The 20,732-nt window shown below is 40.4% G+C and overlaps 1 protein-coding gene across 1 annotated transcript in view; it reads left to right on the top strand.

Annotated features, from left to right (window-relative positions):
* Positions 1-15,234, top strand: part of SNX4 (sorting nexin 4) — a 32,819-nt gene extending 17,585 nt beyond the window's left edge. Inside the window, exons 7-14 of the mRNA XM_084209615.1 lie at positions 2,217-2,289; positions 3,794-3,855; positions 5,323-5,388; positions 9,234-9,323; positions 10,545-10,644; positions 11,397-11,542; positions 12,903-13,017; positions 13,351-15,234. Of these exons, the coding sequence (XP_084065741.1) occupies positions 2,217-2,289; positions 3,794-3,855; positions 5,323-5,388; positions 9,234-9,323; positions 10,545-10,644; positions 11,397-11,542; positions 12,903-13,017; positions 13,351-13,398 (700 nt within the window). The 3' untranslated portion in view covers positions 13,399-15,234. The remainder of the gene's footprint in view (positions 1-2,216; positions 2,290-3,793; positions 3,856-5,322; positions 5,389-9,233; positions 9,324-10,544; positions 10,645-11,396; positions 11,543-12,902; positions 13,018-13,350) is intronic.
* The last annotated feature ends 5,498 nt before the right edge of the window (positions 15,235-20,732 follow it).

The following is a 20,732-nucleotide window of genomic DNA, read 5'->3' on the forward strand; positions in this document are numbered from 1 at the left end:
TTCCTACACCAACGTGACCCAATCAGTTCTTCATTTGTGTCTCAAGTTCTATTTAATAGCTCTATTTAAGTATCTAGACTGTTGCTAATGTTGCAGAACCAGTAAAACCCAGTGAAAAGCCTGTTACTGAGTGCCAAAACTATCTCTTGTTTTACACTTCTGATGTTCGGTTACACTGGAAAGTAAACATCCCTTTTTGTGCCTCACTGAGCCCTGCTTGGAAATTACTTTATAATTATGTAACTTTTTTTTTCTTACATGAGCAATGAGTAGGACTTGAGCAAATAGTTGAGAAATAAACTTTTGATCTGCAACACCACCAGTCTCTTAAAACCAGTTTTTCCTGAAAATTATATTTGTAAAATTTTCAACCTTCACTGAAGATTGAGAAAAAAATAGCAGCACTTTGGTTTATGCTTTTATGAGACAAAATAGAAGGCAGCTTGATTCTGAAGTAGTAATTTTTAATTTTTTTTTTATTTTTATTAATTGAGGAAGAATTGGTCTGAGAGAAGATGTATTACTGCTGAAGGCTAGGATACTGAAAGTCCTAGGTTCCTGACTGGCCTTCAGGGAGTACAGCATTCCTAAAAGATTTCTTGTGGCAAAACAGGATAAACGAAACTTTACCTTATAAATTTCTGTAGTGGAAAGGGGAGTCTTCCTGGGCCGCAGGCATGCTTTTTAATCTTTTGTTTTTAGTTCAATTATTTCAAATATCTTCACTGTATGTGTCTGCAGCTGTCTAACATGCAGCCCTGGTGCATATTTTATAAAGTGTAAACTGAAAAGATTGCTCTCTAAATCCCACTGTGCAGATCAGTGACTGCATTTCTTTTTCCCCATACAGCTTCTCTGCTAACTTTTAAATCTTTTTATGTACTTTAACCCTGTGTGTGTCATAATGCTATTAAAAATGCTTCTTGGAAATCAAAAATATTGGAAGTCATAATAAAGCTTTTACTTCCTGAATGTAAGGATGGGAATATTTTATGGGAAGACTTCCTGGCAGGGGAGGAAGAGGTGTTAAATGAAAAACCCTGGAATTTCATACTTGGTCACTCAAATCAAGTGATCCAACTAGTTTCAGTAAGACCTCTTGGGTACAAGCTATTCTGAAATACAAAGCCTGACTGTGTGCCTGTGGTGGGAGGAGGGATGAAGTTTTTTATTTAATTCTTGAACATCAACCTGGAGCGCTAATCTCGGTCTCCTGTTCCTTAATTTTAGTTGCATTCTTCTGTGTCAATTTTCAGATCATTGTTTAGTAATTTAGGTAGAGCTGTTTCTGGCTTCCCATCTGGATGAAATAAAATAGGTTTTTGTGTATCAAAGTAGGTCATGAGCTAGACTTATGTGTAGTAGGAAGGGTTTATGTGTACACAAGAGGCTGTTGCTGTGGTTTAATTGGTTAGCTGTCACTAGCAAAGCTGTGGCAAACGATTCACCTTTGTTATTAGCAAGAGCTAAAGGTATCAGCTTAAATTGCCTCTGAAGCCTAACTGGGCTGGCTGATAAAATGCCTCTTCTCCAGAAGTGGCAAGCCAGCAGTATGCACAAGTCACTTGCAATGGCTTGCCTGTCTGATACCTTGTTGAGATGTAGTGATTTGATGGCCTTCAGCCATACGTGGCTCCTGTGCAGGTACAAGTCTCAACAGGATGTCATATGTTACAGTTACTGTACAGATTTGCCTTAGGGGAAATGTAATTGTGAATGTTTCCTTCAACCCCTGAAAAGCTGTGCCCAAAACTGGATAGAGGCAGCTTGAAAGTAAAGTATCTTTGTCAGGTCAGAAATGTAAACATGCTTTTATTGAGAAATATGCTTCAGTAGATTTTGGCTTTGTTTTTATTCGAAGCTTTCCTATTCACTAACCCTTGCTTTTATAAATCCCATTAAAAAAACCCTAACAACAAAGCAGTGATGTAATAACTTCAGCCAACTACTCTTATTTCATAAAATTTTATCTCTTAATTCGATCTGAACCTTCAACATTTGCATTTAAAAAAACAGCCATCATGCAAGTGTTGGGATGTTTGTTCACTTGAGGGAAATTAAACTCAGCAGTCACTTCTTTAGGAGTCTTTAGCTAATTCCACTCCAACACAATCCAGGCTCTGCTTGCTGGCTGCAGGGTTGTGGCTCTATTGTGCATGCTGTGAAAGCTTGCTTTCATGATGGCTAATGATGTACTATCTGTTTCCTGCTCCCAGGAGATTTACTGAGCTAAAACACTACAGCGATGAACTGCAGTCTGTCATATCACACCTTCTGCGAGTCAGAGCTGTAAGTATTTCCCATGTGTGTCGTGACAAATAGTATGATTTATTTACAAGGCAGTATTTCTTGTTTAGTCAAGAGAAGTGGTATATGTGTTCTAGAATAAGGGCAGTTCAGCCTGAGGGAGTCTGTCTCCAGAGTGTGGAGCAGGAGACAGCAAGAGGTGAGGGCACTGACTTTGTTCAGATTTGGGAGGGGGAAGGAGTTCCAGATCCGATGGTTGGGTTTGACAGTGCTAATGTGCCCTGTGCTGTGATAGTCACGTATTGCAGGGAGGTGCTCTAAACAGAGTCAAGGTGTCTGCTTCTCTCTGCTCAGCAGACAAGTTGCTTTTGCTGAATGTTTGGTTTGGGAAGGGCCTCAAAACAGTTTTCTGGTCAGACATATAATGAGCTTGTAGTATGAATCCTTTATGCTTCCCTTTATGTATTTTCTTTTTTTGGCTCATTCATTGATCTCCAATGAATAATAGCCTTTCTAATGATGACAACAATTATGTAATGCCTTAAGATACTCTATGGGTTGAGAGTGGAAGGTTGTTATTTTTTTAAAGACACAAAAAGGAAATAAGAAATTACAATTCCAATAATGAGAGCATGATGCTTCTTTTTAGTATGTTCAACAGGGATTTCATTTTCAATGGACCTGTGTGGCAGAGAGGACAGTAATGGATTGCTCTGCTAAACTCAGGTTCTTGAGAGAATTAATCACTCTCAAGAGTGGTGTTCTACAGACAGTCCTGTTTTCTCAGGGTTGTGCATCTGTTGGGCAATTTGTTAACGTTTCCTTTTTACTACTACTGTGACAGACATCATAATAACAATGGTAGCTCTTGCAGAACTTTAATCTAGTTCATTGGTACATCACAATTCCAAGGGCATTATCTGGATTACAACTCACACTTCAGAGTGTACATGTGTCTTTTCTTTTGAGGTTTTGCCAGCATTGTAGTGCTGGCTGAAGCAGGTGCTGGCACTCCAAACAGCTGAAATGACCTCTAGCTCAAGCAATGAGTTCTGCAATGGATAGTTCATTTCCTTTCCCTCAGTTCACTCAGCTGGGTGGAAAAATCAAGTCACTTGTTAGAATTTTACTGAAGGTTTCCCTACAGTATTGATGTCAAGGTGGACTTCTGACTTGCCATCTATAAATTAAATAAATGAGTGTGTGCATTGGCATTATTCAGATAAACAATGTCTTATATTTGGTTATCAAAAACTGAAGGGAGCTTGATTATGGTCTCCACAGACATACCCTATCAATGAGCATTTCCATAGATAGATTTGAAATGCTACTTTTCAACATAACCTTGATTGTGACTTCAGTCTTCCAGGACTTAATGCTGTTGATATTTTTTTTTTTTTTCAGTTGTGGCTTATGTTAGATTTAGGCCTAATCTTGTTTACCTGTTTAAGAACATTAGGGCTTTAGTTTGGAGTATGTATGTGGGTTTTCACAAAGCAATTGCACATAATGTTGATGACCAAAACCTGTCTCTAAAATGTTTTAGAGGGTAGCAGACCGGCTTTATGGTGTCTATAAAGTCCATGGCAACTATGGAAGAGTGTTCAGGTAAGAGTTCATCCAGTTTTTAAATACATACATAGTTATGAGGAGAGAGAAGGGAATTTCTTGGTTGTGTTGTTATGCTTTTGAAAAGTATATTTGAAACATTTCATTGTCTATCTTGAAAAACTCTGGATTGCAGTGCTAATGAGATTTCTGTTCTGCATGCAGAGATTGCCTGATCTGCTGAGCTTAGTCTCTAGTGCAGGACTACAGCTTTTTGCTTTGTGTACCAGACCTTTGGGCCTTCTGCTGCTGCGTTAGCATTTTGTTTCTCCAGAAAGTAACTCACTATTCTTCATGTAGTTGTCTCTGAAAAAAGTTTCTAGGTTCTTTTAATGGATAAAAAACAACAATTATATCTATCCAATTTTAGTAGCTTTTAGAACTGAATTTGCCAATCGTTTTTTTGATTTATATGAGGGAATTGCATGCTCAAGTTTTCCATCTCACTGGAGAATTCAAGAATCTAAACTTCTGGTTAAGGGAAACCTCCTGCTTCTACACACTGTTCAAGTGCTAAATTTAATTCTCTGGGTTAATGGATTGCAGATGTCTTTCTCATTGGGGGTTTTAAAATGAAATTAGGTGTAGTTCTGTAATAACACAAAGACAAATATCAACATCAGCAGAGTGGAATGTTTATGAAAAAGTGAAGGACAGAATAGATGCATTACACATAAATTACGCGAAATATAAGGAGAACCTCTTTTTTCCTTGTAAAAAGAGTTGTGGGTGTAATTCTTGTAACTAAGAACTCTCATAAGGTTTCTCAAAGCTGAGAACACAATTAAAGTGGCAGAGTACATACCAGGATGTCCAGAACAAGTTTCTTGCTATCTTTTTTGTATCTCTGTTTCTTTCTTTATCTAAGTAATATCTCTAATATAAATAGGTGGTTGAGGCAATTGCAAGTTGGAATTTTTTTAATGAATAGAACTAAACGAGAGTGTGCTATGAAAACATAAAGCTACGTACATCAAATAGTTTCAGGAGAAGTAAAATGCTTACAAAAGTCAAATTCACCATTTGGTTTTTGGAATGAGAGGCTTCTGTCTTCTGTCCTGTAAGTCTGGAAAGCTTAGTATATTCTTGGTGAAAATGTATTTCACAAAGCTCACCATTGTCGCTGTCTCTTGTCCCATTTACATTAAGTGCTTGGTGGTTTGGTTTTGTTTGATTTTGTTTTGAATTGAGTTTCAGCTATTTAAACAAGATTGTGCTCAAAACCCATCCCAAACTAGCTATATTTGTGACTATGAGTTTAGGGACAGTTATTTTACAGAGTGCCATAAATGGCCTTGTCACGTTGTCAGTGCTGTTCCTTAAAGAAAAAAACCAGTTTGACCAAATCTAATTTTGAGGCAGTTTCCATTCAGGTGTCACCTGGAAAGAAACTATATACAGGATGCAGCTTATTAACTTCCCTTACCCTTCATGTGTGATGTTGTTTCTCGTTTGTTTTTCCTACAGTGAGTGGAGTGCAATAGAGAAGGAGATGGGGGATGGGTTGCAGAGTGCTGGCCACCACATGGATGTGTAAGTACTGACTGAATATCTGATAGTTTGATGTAAGCCAGATGTGGAACTCTCCCTCTTTCCTCTCTTTTCCCTCAACCCCAAAGTACATATGAGTACCAAGAAAGTTGGGGCTGCATTGTTTTTAGGTATACAGTGTTTCTGTGCCTTGGATGCAGGCACAGTTTTAGCATCCATATACTGTATTAAGTAGCTCAAAAAGCCTCAGGAGAACCGGAGGGGTTTCTTTTTTTATTATTATTTTGAAATTGTAGAAGTGTTTGGAATCCTTCCAGTTTTTCTCTTAAGCTCCTATGCCAGAAACTGGTGGAATACAATTTTAATGTACTACAGACCTGATGAGATCCATTTGGTTTTGATAGCAGCATTTTGTACCATGCAGTAGATGGTACACAGATTTGGACTTAATTACAGGGAGTTAAGAAATTTAATTAATCGGCACCAAAACTCCAGTGGATTCTTGAAACAAACACTGACTGGATATATTAAAGCAAAGAATCCTCTCTCTTTGCATCTTTAGAGTCATTTGGCAGAGTATGTGAAGCACAGCCTTCAAAATAAGAGTCTGGCACTTGGGAGTGCTCACAGAAGTGGTATTCTAAGCTCATGGCTTCTGCTTTTCAGGTAGTCACATACAGCAAGTGAAACAGCATTTCTTGCCACTCTGATTCCTCTTCTGTAGTCCCACACAACAGATAAATAACAACTCCAGCAAGAGATGGAAGGTGTTTGACACTCATGCAATATTTTTACCAATAAAGCGTAATTCCTGTGGAAATGAATTCTCAGGTTTAGTTTATAGGACAGATTTACATACTACTGCCTGATTGTTATTGGTGGTGCCAAGTTAACAGGTTAATTGTTACTGGCCTTGCTTAGTGGAAGGGTTTGAAGAGCCATGCCCGCAGCTCTTTAGAGTAATTCTGCTTTTAGCAAATCTTTAAGAATTGGACCACTTCTGAATAATTTATTCACAGTGCTGTGTTTTGTCTAATGGGATGGTTTCCATACAAGAAAAGCTGTAATATTTTCATGGCAGAGGGCTCTGGTGAGAACAAAGAATGGAGAATGCATTCTGCTTTCAGAAGAAAAGTAATTGAAGTAGGGGTGGAATACAATGGTAAGCACCTACTGGGGTAGGCAGGAATTTAAAAGATTGGGAAAATGTGGTATGATGTAGTGGAGTTAAGGAATCACACAAAGGTTTTCAGTGGTTTAAATACACCACACCAAAATGTCAAACACCTGGAGATGCATGAACAATTAAAACAAGTTTGTCTCGCTTCTCAGTCAGGAGGCTGAACCCTCTCACACATCCATAATATTTAATATTTCTGTCTGTAACACAGGGCTAAAGATCCAGAGTAATGGCAGTGGATAACTGCTATTGTGGATAATTTTACTCACTGCATGAAGTCTGAGGTAGCTTTCATTGTCTGTCATCTCCTGTGCTCTGGCACTCTTGTACAGCAGTAATCCTTTAGTGATGACAATCAAGCAAGAAGCAGCAGTTATGAGGTTCAGGAACTCATTCAGTGACCCATGTGGTCTCCTAGCAGTAAGGTTCATATCTGTGATCTCTTTAAAGTATAACTTACCAGCTCAGTTACCATTCCCATAACATCAGGTGGGAATCTATTGCAACAAAAAGCTACTTCTAGAAGGTTGCCTAATAAAGATGTTAAACTTCAAAACTAATCTAATTATTCTCTATCTACCCCATATGCCGTAGTCTTTACTGGATGTTTATTTAAGCTTTTGAGTTGTTATTGGTTTGTATGATCTATAACTGCTTAAAGTTTGGAGAAGACATCCCAAAGCTTCTCTGGGTGTATGCTTTATTACAAGATGAGGCTTGCTAAAGTGACAGAGAATGCTGAGAAAGTTGGAGTGAGTGACTATAGCTAGCATTTAAAAGATGAAAGAAAAAAGTGCCAGACCTTTGATTTCTGTCCTTTATTCCATTAATGAGTGACCCTTTATCTCTGTATCAACTAGACTGTCATTATATATTGAACCAGTCTAAACTAAAACAAGGGTTTAGTTGACAGCTTACACAAAGAGTAAGACTATATCAGGTACTTTAGAACTTACTGCAGTGTTTCTCCTTAACACTTTCTCTAGTTTGCCTAAGTTTAGGCAGTCAGAAATGTAACTTTTCTTATTACATTTTTGTTCCTCCAAAATAAAACTCAGTATAAAAACCTGCATAGGTAAGGTAGGATTTTGTTTGGTGCGATTTTTTGGTTGTTTGTTTTTGAAGTTCTTTTCTGAGAGTTGGTCTGCCACAGATGAGCTCTAGCACTGCTCTAAACTTAGATCTTACTTGAAAATGAAATGTAGTCCATCTGCTGCCCTGAGAAATCTAACCACTATACTAAAATTATTGCACTGCAGAACTTAAAATAGGGTAAGCCATTTATGACCTTTTTGGCTGCAGGATTTTTTCAAAACAAGTGTATTTTTCAACAGTTTTGACTTAGTCCTTACATTGATTCATAATATGAATTCTTGTTCTCCCTGTTTTTTAATCCCTTCTACTTAAACTGGTTTGCTGTTGCTGACCACTTCATATGTTATATTTATTCATCACCAAGAGCCTTGGTAGGGCTTTTCCTGGGTGTGCCATGTCTGATTTCACAGAACGTCAAAACAACCCATTATACTTGCAAACTTCCCAAATTCATGTTCCTTTTCAGCTTGAGACACTGCCACTTCCACAGAGCCAGTTACTGGAGAGGCATAGGGAGAAAAGGGAAAACAGAAAGATTCTGCAAAAACTTGAAAGCCAAGAGGTGCTATAATTAGCATTTGGGTCACGTTGTGCTGGTTGCTAGAGAAGAATGGACATATGCTCACTTCAGAGGGCCTGCAGGTGTGTGAGATTGGCACATAGCTGAGAATCCAGCCTGAGTTAGCAGAATAGATGAAGGTATTTGTGTGGGAGCTCATTTGTCCTGGTTATCTCCGGTGGCACATGCCCTGAGTGCCAGGCTACAGAGGAATCTGATTTCTGTGGCTGTACCAAATGGGATGTGCAGATAGCTCTAGGCCTGTCCCTGCAAATCTGTCCAAGACAGTCACCTTGGTTAGCAAGAACATACTAAATACTGTCAAATAAGCAGTACCAACTAGAAAAATAAAGTGCTTTTTGCCACTTGTAGCCTACACAGCAGAACTCTTACTGAATGCAAGAGCTGCAGATTTGGTCCAAGCCCTTGTACTTCAGATTTCTCCCTAAAAGGATGGTTAAACTTTGTGTTGCTGTGAATTAATACGCCTGACTTACACAGCAGATAAAGCTATTTGAAGGAGCTGAAGGGACCTAGGTTGTGGCGTTCAGGGTAGCTCTGTGTTATCTTGTACTCAGGCTGAATAACAAGCCATGAAAGCAGCCTCTTTTTTTTTTTAGAAGGTGTGATGTTCACATTCCTGGCCCTTAATGCTTTAAGCCTTGAAGGATTTGTTTTGCACCGTGTCTATTTTTTTTTTTTGTCTTGGTGCTGCCTATTGACAGTCCGCTGAAGAAAAGGAATAAATGGGGTTTTGTTCCTGTAAGAAAAGCTGTCTCATCTTCAGCAGGAGACTTATGATAGGTTTTGTACTTGTCAAAAGATTTATTGTACAATGGATCAATGTAACAACCAAAGAAGCAGGCCCACGGGAATGTTGACATTAGCTGATTCAGAGTTTAATTAAAAACAAAAAAACCTCTTTTTGGAAGTGCTTTTTGCTGTTTGTCACGGGTGTTTCTGTCAAACAGGTGTTCTCTCTTGTTACTGGATGTGTATCCTTAAAGGTTAAATTAATCAGCTTTACATCTAACTGTGGCTGCTTTTCACTAGATATGCAGCTTCTATTGATGACATACTGGAAGAAGAGGAGCACTATGCTGATCAGCTGAAGGAGTATCTCTTCTATGCTGAAGCACTGAGGTATGTACAGAAGTCTAGAGCTCAAAAGGAAGCTGTAGTCCTTTTCTCTAATGTGATGTTAATGTTTAATTTAGTCTGGTATCCTCTTGTGTTCTCTGAGAAGAGGAAATAATAGTGTTGTAGAGTCTCTGTGTTCTTGTTTCTTATTCTGCTTACTTGTACTGGATTGCCATGTGAGTGGCAAACAAATTAGAGCTGATCTAATCAGTAGTGAAAAGACAGAAATGTTAGTATCTGTATACTATAGAAGAAAATGCTGTTTTTTCCTCTGGTTACCTTTGCTTTTGGTGTAATAGTGCCCCAATGTGTTGAAAGCTCCAGCTTTCAAATGAGATAGACCAAACAGAGCTGTTACAGACATTACAAATTCCAGGAACTTTCAACATGCCCAGCATAATGTTCATCTGCTGCACAATCGTGCACTTAAATACCAACTTTTTGTTTTGTTTTATGTTAGTCTTTGTCAGTCACCTTGAACAAGCATGGACACAAATTGCTTCATGCTGCAAGGCTGTGCCTAAAGCTATTGTGCTTTACAAGGGTTGGCTCTGAACCTCTTGGAGAGGTCCAATATGAATGGGGTTGGCAAGTGCAGGGGCTGCTGTGTGGGAGCCTGGAGCAGTGGTAGCCTCTCCTGGGAGACCCATGTGCATCCGGCTGTGCAGGATGGATGTAGCATCCTCAGCCCACACAGGACTGGGAGTTCCTGCAGGTGGTCAGAGGAAACTCCTCTTTTCCAGATGAAAGGCACTGTATGAGTCTAGAAGCAGTTTCTTGTTTCATTGTTTAGGAAAGAAAATGTGATGAATTTTATGATTGATTGATAGATTGCTGCTATGACAGGCACCATCTCCAGGTATCTTTTGTCAAAGCTGTGATATTTCTGTAATGTGTTTTGAATTAAACTGTTTTACAGTGGTGTCCTTAAGGAGGTGGTAGGGCTTGTATTGCTGAGTGTATCTTGGAATGAGTCTGTAAAGAGAAGCAGAATGCAGTTGTACTAAGAACTTTATCTATACTTTGATGCAAGCTTGCTTAACTATAGCATTTGCAGAGTTATGCAGTCTGTGATAGGGCTGTTGAATTTGGGCTAGATGAATAATTAGAGGTGCTTCCTGTCAAAAAGCAAACAAAACATGATGCTGTTTGTAAAGTGTAAATGGAGGGAAACGTAGCAAAACAAAGTATTTCATGACAGATCTTTCATTACTTACTTTTCAGGGCAGTTTGCAGGAAGCATGAACTAATGCAATATGATTTGGAAATGGCTGCACAGGACTTAACATCTAAGAAACAGCAGTGTGAGGAGCTGGCAACAGGAGTGAGTCTTTTTCCATATTCTTCTCCAAGATACCTCTTTCTGAATTTATTTTTTACTTGAGCCAAGTTACTTAGAATGATATTTAAATGGCACCAGCATGCTGGCTGCTGCTTTTGAGAAGTGGTATCATATGAGCTGGAGACATGTGAGGTTTAAAGTAACTTGGTTCTTGGAGACTTAAACTGTTTGTGCCAAATGTCTTTTATTGAATACTGAGCAAGTAGAGGATTGCAGTAAATATGACTGGAGCAGAATAACACTCTATCTATAGACAACTCTATCCTAAAGATGAAAATGCTGGGAATTCTAAAAGACTTTCTTTGCCTTTTGAACAGTGGGTGTTATTGAGATGATGTGTTAGTCCATTTTATATGGGAGATAACATTACTTAAAATATTATCTGAAAATGGTAACTGACAGTTTTAGAATTGTTAATGTTGCTCTTGGATCAATTGATGTTCTTTATGGAATGCCTTTATGGCTTTTGGTTCTCTTAGTTTCTTTCCTACTTCACTAAGAAAGCTGCTCTGAAATTCACCCTTGTCAGCCTTAAAGTGTTTGAACATCAAATTACCCCCTCCCCACTTTATATAGTCTAACCTGAGTCACCAGAGCTACTTATCAAATAATGAAGTGAAAATTAAAGCAAAAAAAATCAGCCAAATAGTAAGCACAAATGCCAATAAAGTCATGTGATGTCCTATGGCTGTGCTCAGGATATGCCAAACCTGGAGTATCCTTGTTTTTTGTAGACTGTGAGAACCTTCTCCCTGAAGGGGATGACCAGCAAGCTCTTTGGGCAAGAAACCCCTGAGCAGAGGGAAGCCAAGATAAAGGTTCTAGAAGAGCAGATACAGGAAGGAGAAGAGCAACTGAAGTCTAAAAATCTGGAGGGCAGGTAAATGGACTTGACTGTTTCAAAGAAAACACAGGGCTTGTCTTAGCAAAAGTCCTTGACTGGATGCTCTTGAAGGTGTTTGCATTTTATAAGTGTTTTTAATATATTCTTGGTGTTTATGAGCTGTCTATAAAAGCTCCTGTCAGCTGCAAGTTGTGAAATAAAGTGCAGTACATGCAGTTAGCTTCTGGTCTGAGTGTATGGCTTATGTAAAACCTGATGACTTTCCCAGTTACTGAGCCCTCTCTAATGGCTGACTTGCATGCTTTTATGTTCCACTAGTAATATATTTAGCAGGTGGGCTTGGAGGTCTGCAGCTGAATAGGCTGAGACTCAAAGGCTGATTTGCTTCAAATACAGTGTTTAGTTTGGTTTGTGTGTAAGGGTACTGAGCCCATATTCAGCAACTTTTCCTATGGGGGACACCTTACTCCTGTTTGAAAGAGATTAGAAGGTCTGGGGAGTTGTGTTTGGATAAATGCTTCTTGGTGCTCTAATGAAATTTTCTTCAAGTATGCAAAAATTAAAAATAGGAACTAACATTCTTAAAGCAATGAGATTTTGTCAAAGCATGTCTGTCATATAACACAAGGGGTAAGCGTGGTATCTACTGATATGTTAGCATTAGAGCTGGAAAGGTAAGACTAGTTCATTAATAGTTCAAAGCAACAAGACACTCAGTAAATGCAAAATCTTAATAATTTTGGCAGATGTATTCGAGATGTGCTTTTGTAGCTCTGGAAGCAATTTTCGAGTGAATGCTAGTCCAGCACAAATGAAAGTAGGAATTGCAGATATATGCCTCCATTTTAGTTAAGGAGACTTGACTACACATCACCAAACCAACAAAATTAATTTCTGAGGTGAATTGTCCAAGCTAAATTTGCATTGCAAATGTTTATTGTACTTGACTGTCTCCCATCCTGACAAACAAGTGAGTTTTCATGCTGAAGAGATGAAGATTCTGACTTGACAATTGAAAAGGAAACATGCAGTGCTGTGTGCTGGATGTTGGCGTAAAGATAATTAATTACCCCAACACAATCTGAAGGAAAAAAGTATTTTCTGACTTATTCTGGTTCTATGGCAGTGATACTTCCTGGGGAAAAAACACCAAGCCAAACATCCTAATGTATCCTGTGAAATGTGAGGTTAAAAACCTTAAAAAGAAGGTGGAGAATTAGATAGTGGTGACAGTTGTAAAATGAGGGGACTGAGGGATGCATAATATTTGCAGGACTTGATATACTGACTGAAAGATGGAGCACTCTGTCGTACACAGCTTCTCTACTGAGTGTCCAGAGATAAGGGTAAAACGTGTAAAACACTTTCTAACAGAACTACTTGCTTTAAATTTCAGAGACTTTGTGAAAAGTGCCTGGGCTGACATTGAACGGTTTAAAGAGCAGAAGAATCATGATTTGAAGGAGGCACTTATAAGCTATGCTGTTATGCAGATTAGCATGTGCAAAAAGGTATGTGTGGCTTGGGAAAGGCTGGCCCAGTGTGTTTGTCCTGTCAGCAGGGGGGCAGATGCACACTGTCAGTAACTGGGAACATGGCAGTCACAGAAGATTGGAAGTCACTACCATAAAACCTCCCACATAGTCTGTCCTCTTGAACTCAGTGACATGTTAATGTTGAGATAGATATAGATGTTATATGGTCCAATTTCAGTGTGGTCTCTGCCTTCTTCTGTGAAGTTCTATGGGACTTCTTTGTTGAGTCTTCTGTTGAAGAAAGCAGTGAATGAGGTTTGCAAATAGAATGTATTCCCACCTATTGATTTTTAACTGTTCTTTTAAAAGGGAATTCAGGTTTGGACAAATGCAAAGGAATGCTTCAGCAAGATGTGACTATCTGGAAATGAATTCCTCCTCCAAGTGCCAGAGAACGGAAGCACAGTGTATAACACCAATGTTATATTGCTACATGACTTACATACAAATCATGAAATAAATGTAATTGTTAATAAAGGATGAAAAGGACATGTTGTTAAATGTTTAGCCCTGGCTGCCACTTCTGTGGCACATTTTATATGTGGTAGCAAAGAATGCAGGGGTAAAAGAGTTACTGAAAACTACAGCTCTGTATTGGGACAAAGGTATTGGGAAAGTTATCCCAGAAAGTATGAACTAAACTGTTCAGAGACTTGTGAAACACCATGCTCTGTAAAGTGTAGATCACTTCCAGATGCCCTTCTTTCCAACCCTTGCTGTTTAGAATTTTTAATGCTCAAGGGTGCTTTGGTTTTATAATGGGGCACACAGTTGTGTTCTCGAGGTCTTCTACGCCATAAGAGGACAAAAATGAAATATTGTAATGCCTAGAGTTCATATTTAAATGCCTTTGCATGTCCATAGAGAAATATGTTTTTCCAGAGTTCAGGTTAAGCAGTCTCAAGCTCCTGAGATGTTTGAAACTCTCTACAGTAGAGGTGTTGTACAGTGGTTTGATAACAATATTCTGCATTTACTGGTTCCCACTTCAGTTTTGATATGGGCATTGATTTCTTACTAAACTTCTTCCTGCAAGTAAAGGTGACTGGTGATCCAGCTGAGCAGAAAAACCAAAGTCAAAGCTGGTAAGAAGCAGATGCAACTTCTCTTTGGTTGTTTGGAACCTGTTTACACTTGGTGTGAATCTGGCCTGTGGCACCTGTAAGTGAAGTGGTTTGGTTCTTAAACAAATAGTTCTTAATGAAGGTGCTGAAATAATAAACCTGGTGCAGCTTTTGTCATACTTCAGAGCAGTGATGTGCAGAACCCACAATGAACCAAGGTGTCTGTTTGGCCCTTGTGATGATGTTTCAGTGTGTGTGTGTGTGTGTGTGAATGTGTGTAATATACACACCTGTATAACATGATTTGCAGTTATGGGATTTGCATTAAATGTTTCCAGTTATGAAATCTCTTACCACAGTCTAATACTTGGCTTTTTCTACATCCTTACTGAAAGTTCCTGAAGTCTTGTGCAGTTTGTCGGACTTGATTGGTAGTCCTGAAGGAAGCATTGTAATAATCTGTTGAAAAGTGTATTTAATTATTTTGGATTATAACACTATTCAGATTTTTTTTTTTTGTAAGAGATACTCCCAAAAGTCCTTAAATGTTCTTTTGATAAAACTATCTAAATGTATTTTATGGTATGTCCCATGTTACTTTTGTCTCTTCGACCTTTCTTTTCTATAAAACCATTGTAAAGAATGCATAGGTCTGGTGCACACTACAGCTTAAAACTCTGAAGTAAAGTGCTGGTACTCTGAAAACCTGTGTTGGCTTTTCCAAAGCATGTGACAGTGACATACCTGGCTGAGAGATGCTGTTGGGCACAAAGAGGTCTCTTCCTTTAAACATTGGAGAAACATTGTTCCGTTCAGAGGTTGCAGTGTCCGGTTCTGGTGCAGGCTGAAGGACTCTCACATTCCAAACCAAGAAGTTGCACACTTGATGTATTCAGTAAACCTTCTAAAGGAGTGGTGCCTTAATACAATACCATGAGGCGCTCAGAGTAGGTATTTTTCATGCACTTTGATTTTTGGTAGATCTTTCTGGTGCCTCCTTCCACATGTCACTTGCTGTACAGCTCATTAAATGTATTAGTATGCCTTTTTTTTCCTTGGTAGTTGTACTAAAATTTAAGAAGGGAACAAAACAGTTCTTGTAAGTTTTGTGCCAAATAAGATAAATAAAATTGCTCTTTGATATTTTTGTTATGTTGGTTTTTTTTGTAAAAAACTCTGTCTTTCCTATTCTGAAAACTGCTGTTTGATTTCTTGAAAGTGGTTCTTGTGCACCTTAGCTCTCAAGTGGCCTCCAAATTTGGGTTTAAAATTTGGTGAATTGTGCACAGCTTTCCCTTTAGGTAGGAACATAGTGCTAAGGCCAAAATTAGATGCTTGCTACAAGTCAGCTGTCCGAATTTCATGTGTGTCTCCATCTAGTTAAAAGAAGATGCTTTTGAAGACATTTTGCATTATTTGTGAAATTATGTGACAGGCAAATTAAAGGGTAATTTGCAATAACTTTGTTTCTTTTACTTCTGTCTCTCCAGGAAAGCATTGCATGTGGTCTGTGTAGTTGGGGATCATAGCAAACTGTGAAGGTTTTTCCTCCTCTTTTAGCTTTTCAACTTTTTAATGTAAAACCAGCCAGTTAATGGCTGTTTCCATGTGGGTAACAGAGCCCACATGACAGATGTACACTTGCAAAGTGTGCATTTTTCCAGTTACAGTGGATTTAACTCCTGTAACTCGTTCCACTTTGCCAGTTATCCAGTAAACATCAAAAATTAGTGCCTTGAGAATGAGGTAGGAAGAACGTTTTAACTTACTCTTGACAAAATGCTTGTATGTGAAAATGTTTACCTGCCTGGATCATCTATCTGCTGATCCTGGTTCTTCTGTCCCAGGAAGCTTTGCTGGGTGGGTTATCACTGCTCATGCTATCTCTGGCCTTCCCCATTAATAGGAGTGTCTTGTCAGTGCATCTTAGTTGCTACTGTTGTCTGTTCCTGAAATGTAGCAGGGGTCACAGAGCCAACTGCAATAGAAGATAGAGTTTTATGAACTCTCTTTTTTTAATGTATTATTTCAGTATCTGGCACATCAGCCCAAGCAGTGTTAACCTGGCAGCTGCGTGCAGGGACTGCCTTGGCACGCACAGAGCAAATCTTGGAGCTCGAGCCACACTGAGGAGCTTGCCTTGTGCAGGTGAGCCAGAGGAAAGTCTTGGCTGTGGCCAAACACACAGCAGAGCCAGCAGAGCAAGGCTGCAGTCCCAGAGCACTGCAGCTCAGGATATCTTCCTGTATCACTCTCCCTACCACTGAAATTCCTTTGTTCATCTTGGTTCAAGAACTGAGAAACACTTTCTAATGTTGCCTAAAGATGACACAGAAGGAAGTTGTCTTAATTCCCTGTGCCTGTCACACAATGGCAGGGCAGGGCTCTAATCCACGTGTCCTTGTGCCTCCTGTTCTGCCTGTCCCTGGTGCCTCTGACTTGTGTTTGCCTGCAGAGCTCTGTGGGGAGACACAATGTGCAATGAAAAGCCCCACACAGGGCTGCTCTAGAAATAATGCAGAGAGGAAGCAAGTGGAAGAGGAGCTGGGAAACTTGGAGCACAGGCCGTGGTGTGAAATCCAAGCACAGCACACCTGGATGTCACCAGTAAAAGCAGTTGCCTTTGTGAGCAGTGGTTTTGCTGCTGCCTTGAGTCCATGCCTGCTCCTGCCTGGCAGGCTCCCACCTGCTTCCCCAGCAGAGCTGTGTTTCCTAGGACATGGATGTGTCCCTAAGGATGTCACTCAGTCTGTCCCCTGAGAGACCCTTGGCAGTGCAGAACAGAACGTGCTGTGAGCTGCTTTGTTCTGTGGGTGCTCCCTGGGGCAGGCAGGGTGCTCACTGCAGCTGTGGGCAGAGAGGGGTCTCTTGAGTGACAGAGCCTTGGTTGTCCCCCCAGCTGAAACAGAGGGGTCAGCTGTGTCCCCTCCACAACAGTACTGCCATGGATATGTACCATGGGAAGGCTGGAGAGCCTCAAGTTCCTACTTAAGCAAAGGATTGTGACTCTCTGTTCTGGTGCTTCCTGGTGATACAGTGTTATCAAAAGGATTTTATGATTCTGACTTTCTGAAGGGTCAAATGCAGAGAGGAAGCAAGTGGAATGGGAAGAGGAACTTGTTTGTTTGCTTTTTGTTGTCATTTGGGTTTTTTTTTTGTTTGGTTGGTTTTTTTGCTGGCTGCCTTTTGGTTGCTTTTGAACAACTTACCTAGACTGGCCTTCCTAATGCTGTGTTTTCTTCAACAAGAATCTTTTGCTCTGACTGGTTGTAGAACAAATCTAGAACGTGAAACAAAGACAAATTAGGAAGGAATTTGGGTTGTTTTGGAGGAAAACAGCTTCAGACAGTGAAAGTACAGAGTATTCGGAGGTAAGGAGAGATGGTGCCATGCCTGGACACTTAAGGAGAGGGTGAAGCTGCACATGAGGGCAGATGGGTTTTGACAAAAGATACACAATAGGGTAAGGAGATGAGGCAGGGAAGAAGGACAGCAGACTTGGGATGGGTGGTGGAACTGGAGAGGAGAACAGATGGAAAGCTTCTGTTCCTGCAGGCTGGGCTGTGTAGAAAAAGGAACAAGCAGCTCTGTGTGGTCCTTGTTTTGGAGAAGGCAAGAAAGTGAGGAAGATGAAAGCAGGAGGTAAGGAGGTTTTAAAAGCTGTCAAAGACAGGTTTATAATACTATCATGATAATCTCTGACTGAAACTTGTAGTGATGACTGTGGTCTTGAAGCTGAGTTCAACACTGATAATGGTGTGACATAGCTGAGAAGGAGAGATCTAATTTTGTCTAACGTTTTGTATCTATATTTAATATGGTCATTTTCACCTTCCTGAATAAATAAAACAGGAGAAGAAGCTTCAGTCTTCAAAAACCCAGCATAAACTTTGTGGGCACCCCAATCCTATAAACACCAGCATAATCAGCCATGGGTTCTGAGGGCCTGCTGTCTGTTGCAGCTCTAAAAGAGGCTGCCCCAACAAGCCAGGGACTACAATTAATAAATAAATTCTTAATCTATAGCAAACATGTTCTGTTATCTGCAGGTATCTGTGGCATGTGATTACACCAATTATATTCTCTTCAGAATGCAGCTGTAAGTGGCCGCAGAAGATAAGAAGTGGTGAGGCTCCCCGGGACACAGAGGTGGAAAATGAAGCAGTCAGAGGGAAAAGGCAACCCCGACCGCCCTCTGGTGGGCCTCCAGCAGGAACTCGCAGGGTCCGGGATGCAGGATCCCGCGGCGGGAGGGAGGTCAAGGCCACCTCCTCCCCTCCTGCCCTGCCGTGGTGTAAGTGAAACCTAAAGACAAAGGGATGGGTAATCTGGAGCAGTTTTCCGTGCAGGATTTAGTGCTGAGTTAGTGTCCTGCTGTAGGTTGCTGTTAATAATACAGTGTATTACACTGTGATTTGCAGCTTGGGTGCCCTTTGGCACAAACACTGCTGTGAGTTGTACTCAGAGGTTTCTGAGCTAGCAGTATTTTTTATTTATTTATTTATTTATTTTTAATAACTTCTTGGATGTGGTGCCAGCTGCGTGGTCAGTAGGAATGATCTGTGGCCATTTGTGCAAGCTGCAGTCCTGTGTAAGAGATGGCAAAGTCACTCTGCCCCAGTGCTGCTTTGAATGAGATTTGTCTGGAGTGTGTGCTCTCTGGTGACAGTGGCCAGGTCTCCTGATGGATGTTCATTTCCAGTCTCCTTTGTTTTGATCAGATTCTAAGCACAGTGGTGGTGGCTTCTGCCTGCTCACCTCTGGTGGCCCTGCCGATACTGGATGCTCAGAGGACAGCAGGGAAGAGCTGAAGGCTCCTAGGGCTGCAGCAAGATCCCTCCTAGGCCACACGACAGAGCTGTGCATCCCATCTGCCATTTGCCAACCTGAAGTGGGTGTTGCAACAGCCACAGCAGCGTTCCCACTCGTGGGTGACATTCCCTGTACTCTGCCATGGATTGTGTTTGCCACCGAGGTCATCCTGCTCACTCCAAGCTACCTCTGGTGCTCCTGCTGTTGTTCAGAGTGGCTCTTCCCCCAACCTGACCACACTGGGACTGCCTGGAGCCGTGCAGGGCCTGCCACTGACCTGCTCCTTGCTTCCTTCAGGTGATTCATCACTGCTTCCCAGCAGCACAGCCTTTTCTTCCAGTGGCTCCCTAATCCTTTCCACCTCCATCTCATCCGTGGTCTCAGTAATGCTCTTACTGCCCAGGCTGTCAGTAAGGAATCTGACCAGCACAGAGCCCATGGGAGAACACAGCAGGACCCTGCTTCCCTAGAGAGTTCCCATTTCCAGTTGCATCCTTTGACCAGATTCAATTTATTCTAAGGAATGCTGGGCTGGCTTTCTGATTCAGAGCAGGACTGGCCCAACCGGAGGGAGGAGAGCGGCGATGCGGTGGATTGCTGCATTAATGCCATTGCTCCATCAAGGAAGCTGTAATCTCTTAAAATGAGAATTAATTTGACAAGATTTGTTTTTCATGAACGTGTTGATTGGCATTAATCTCTTTTAGCTCTGTATCAGCTATTCTTTTCCCAGGGATTGGCTTTAGAGTGACAGGCCTATAGTAATTCAGTCTCTGTAGTTATATACTTTTATAAACAGACAAAATAGCAGCCTTCTTTTAGACTTGTGGAATTTCTCCTGAAACCCAAGAACTGTTGAAAATCAACATCCGTGGTTCTCTTGTGTTGAGACTTCTGTAAGCTTGAGAAAAAGCTACAAGGAGCTGGAGATACAGGGATTAATTTAAGCAGCTAATGTCTAGGGCTGCACCCTGGGTGTGTCTCAGGAGAAAATATCCCCTTCTGATGGAGCTAAGGCATGTCTATGGTTGATGAAGAGCATACACAGACCATGATTTGGTTTTAGCATCCTCCTAAATGAAGTGAAAAGCATATTCTTGTGAAGCTTAACACATTATTACATTATAGCTCTATGCTGTTGCTGAAGTTTGACTCTGACATCTCAGAATTAAAGTGAGGAATTAACCTTTGAACCACATAAAGTGTCAGGAATATTCACAGATGGAGCGGACTCATTTGTGAACTAGGAGTAGCCAAACTATTAGAGGAGATCAGGAATCCTCCTTTCAAAATTTGAAATCATTCTCAGTGTTAAATCTTCCCAAAGAATATCTGGCTTCCTTATAGGTAATTGATCTTTCCTGAGCTCTAATTTCTCTTTATGGATGGCTTTAGCATTCCTCTCCTCTACCTAATACTTTACCTGGTTATATTTGTCCTGTAAGCCTGGACAGGGATTTGAACATGTGCTGCCTTTTTTAATTTCAGGGCACTTACTTAAAATATCCAGAAATAATTGCTGGTGATCATTCACTTTCTGTTCAAACTCCTTCTCCCTGCTGATGTAGTTACTACTATTTTTAGCTTTAAAATGCTAAATACATAGTGCTTAGCTGGGCTTTTTCTGTTTCCAACCAACAAATATAATGAATTCAATTACAAGGCAATTTAGTGTTTGCTGGGTTTCAGGTTATTTTCAATTTGAAAACATTTCCTTTTTCTCTCTCGTGTTGGCACCCACCGTGGAGCTTCCTGGGCTGGAGTTAAATGAAGGTGATGATGAGAAGTAAAATAAAGTGATGTTTGCCAGCACAT

The sequence above is a fragment of the Fringilla coelebs genome, assembly GCF_963513975.1.
Source record: "Fringilla coelebs genome assembly, chromosome: 7".
Classification (NCBI taxonomy): domain Eukaryota; kingdom Metazoa; phylum Chordata; class Aves; order Passeriformes; family Fringillidae; genus Fringilla; species Fringilla coelebs.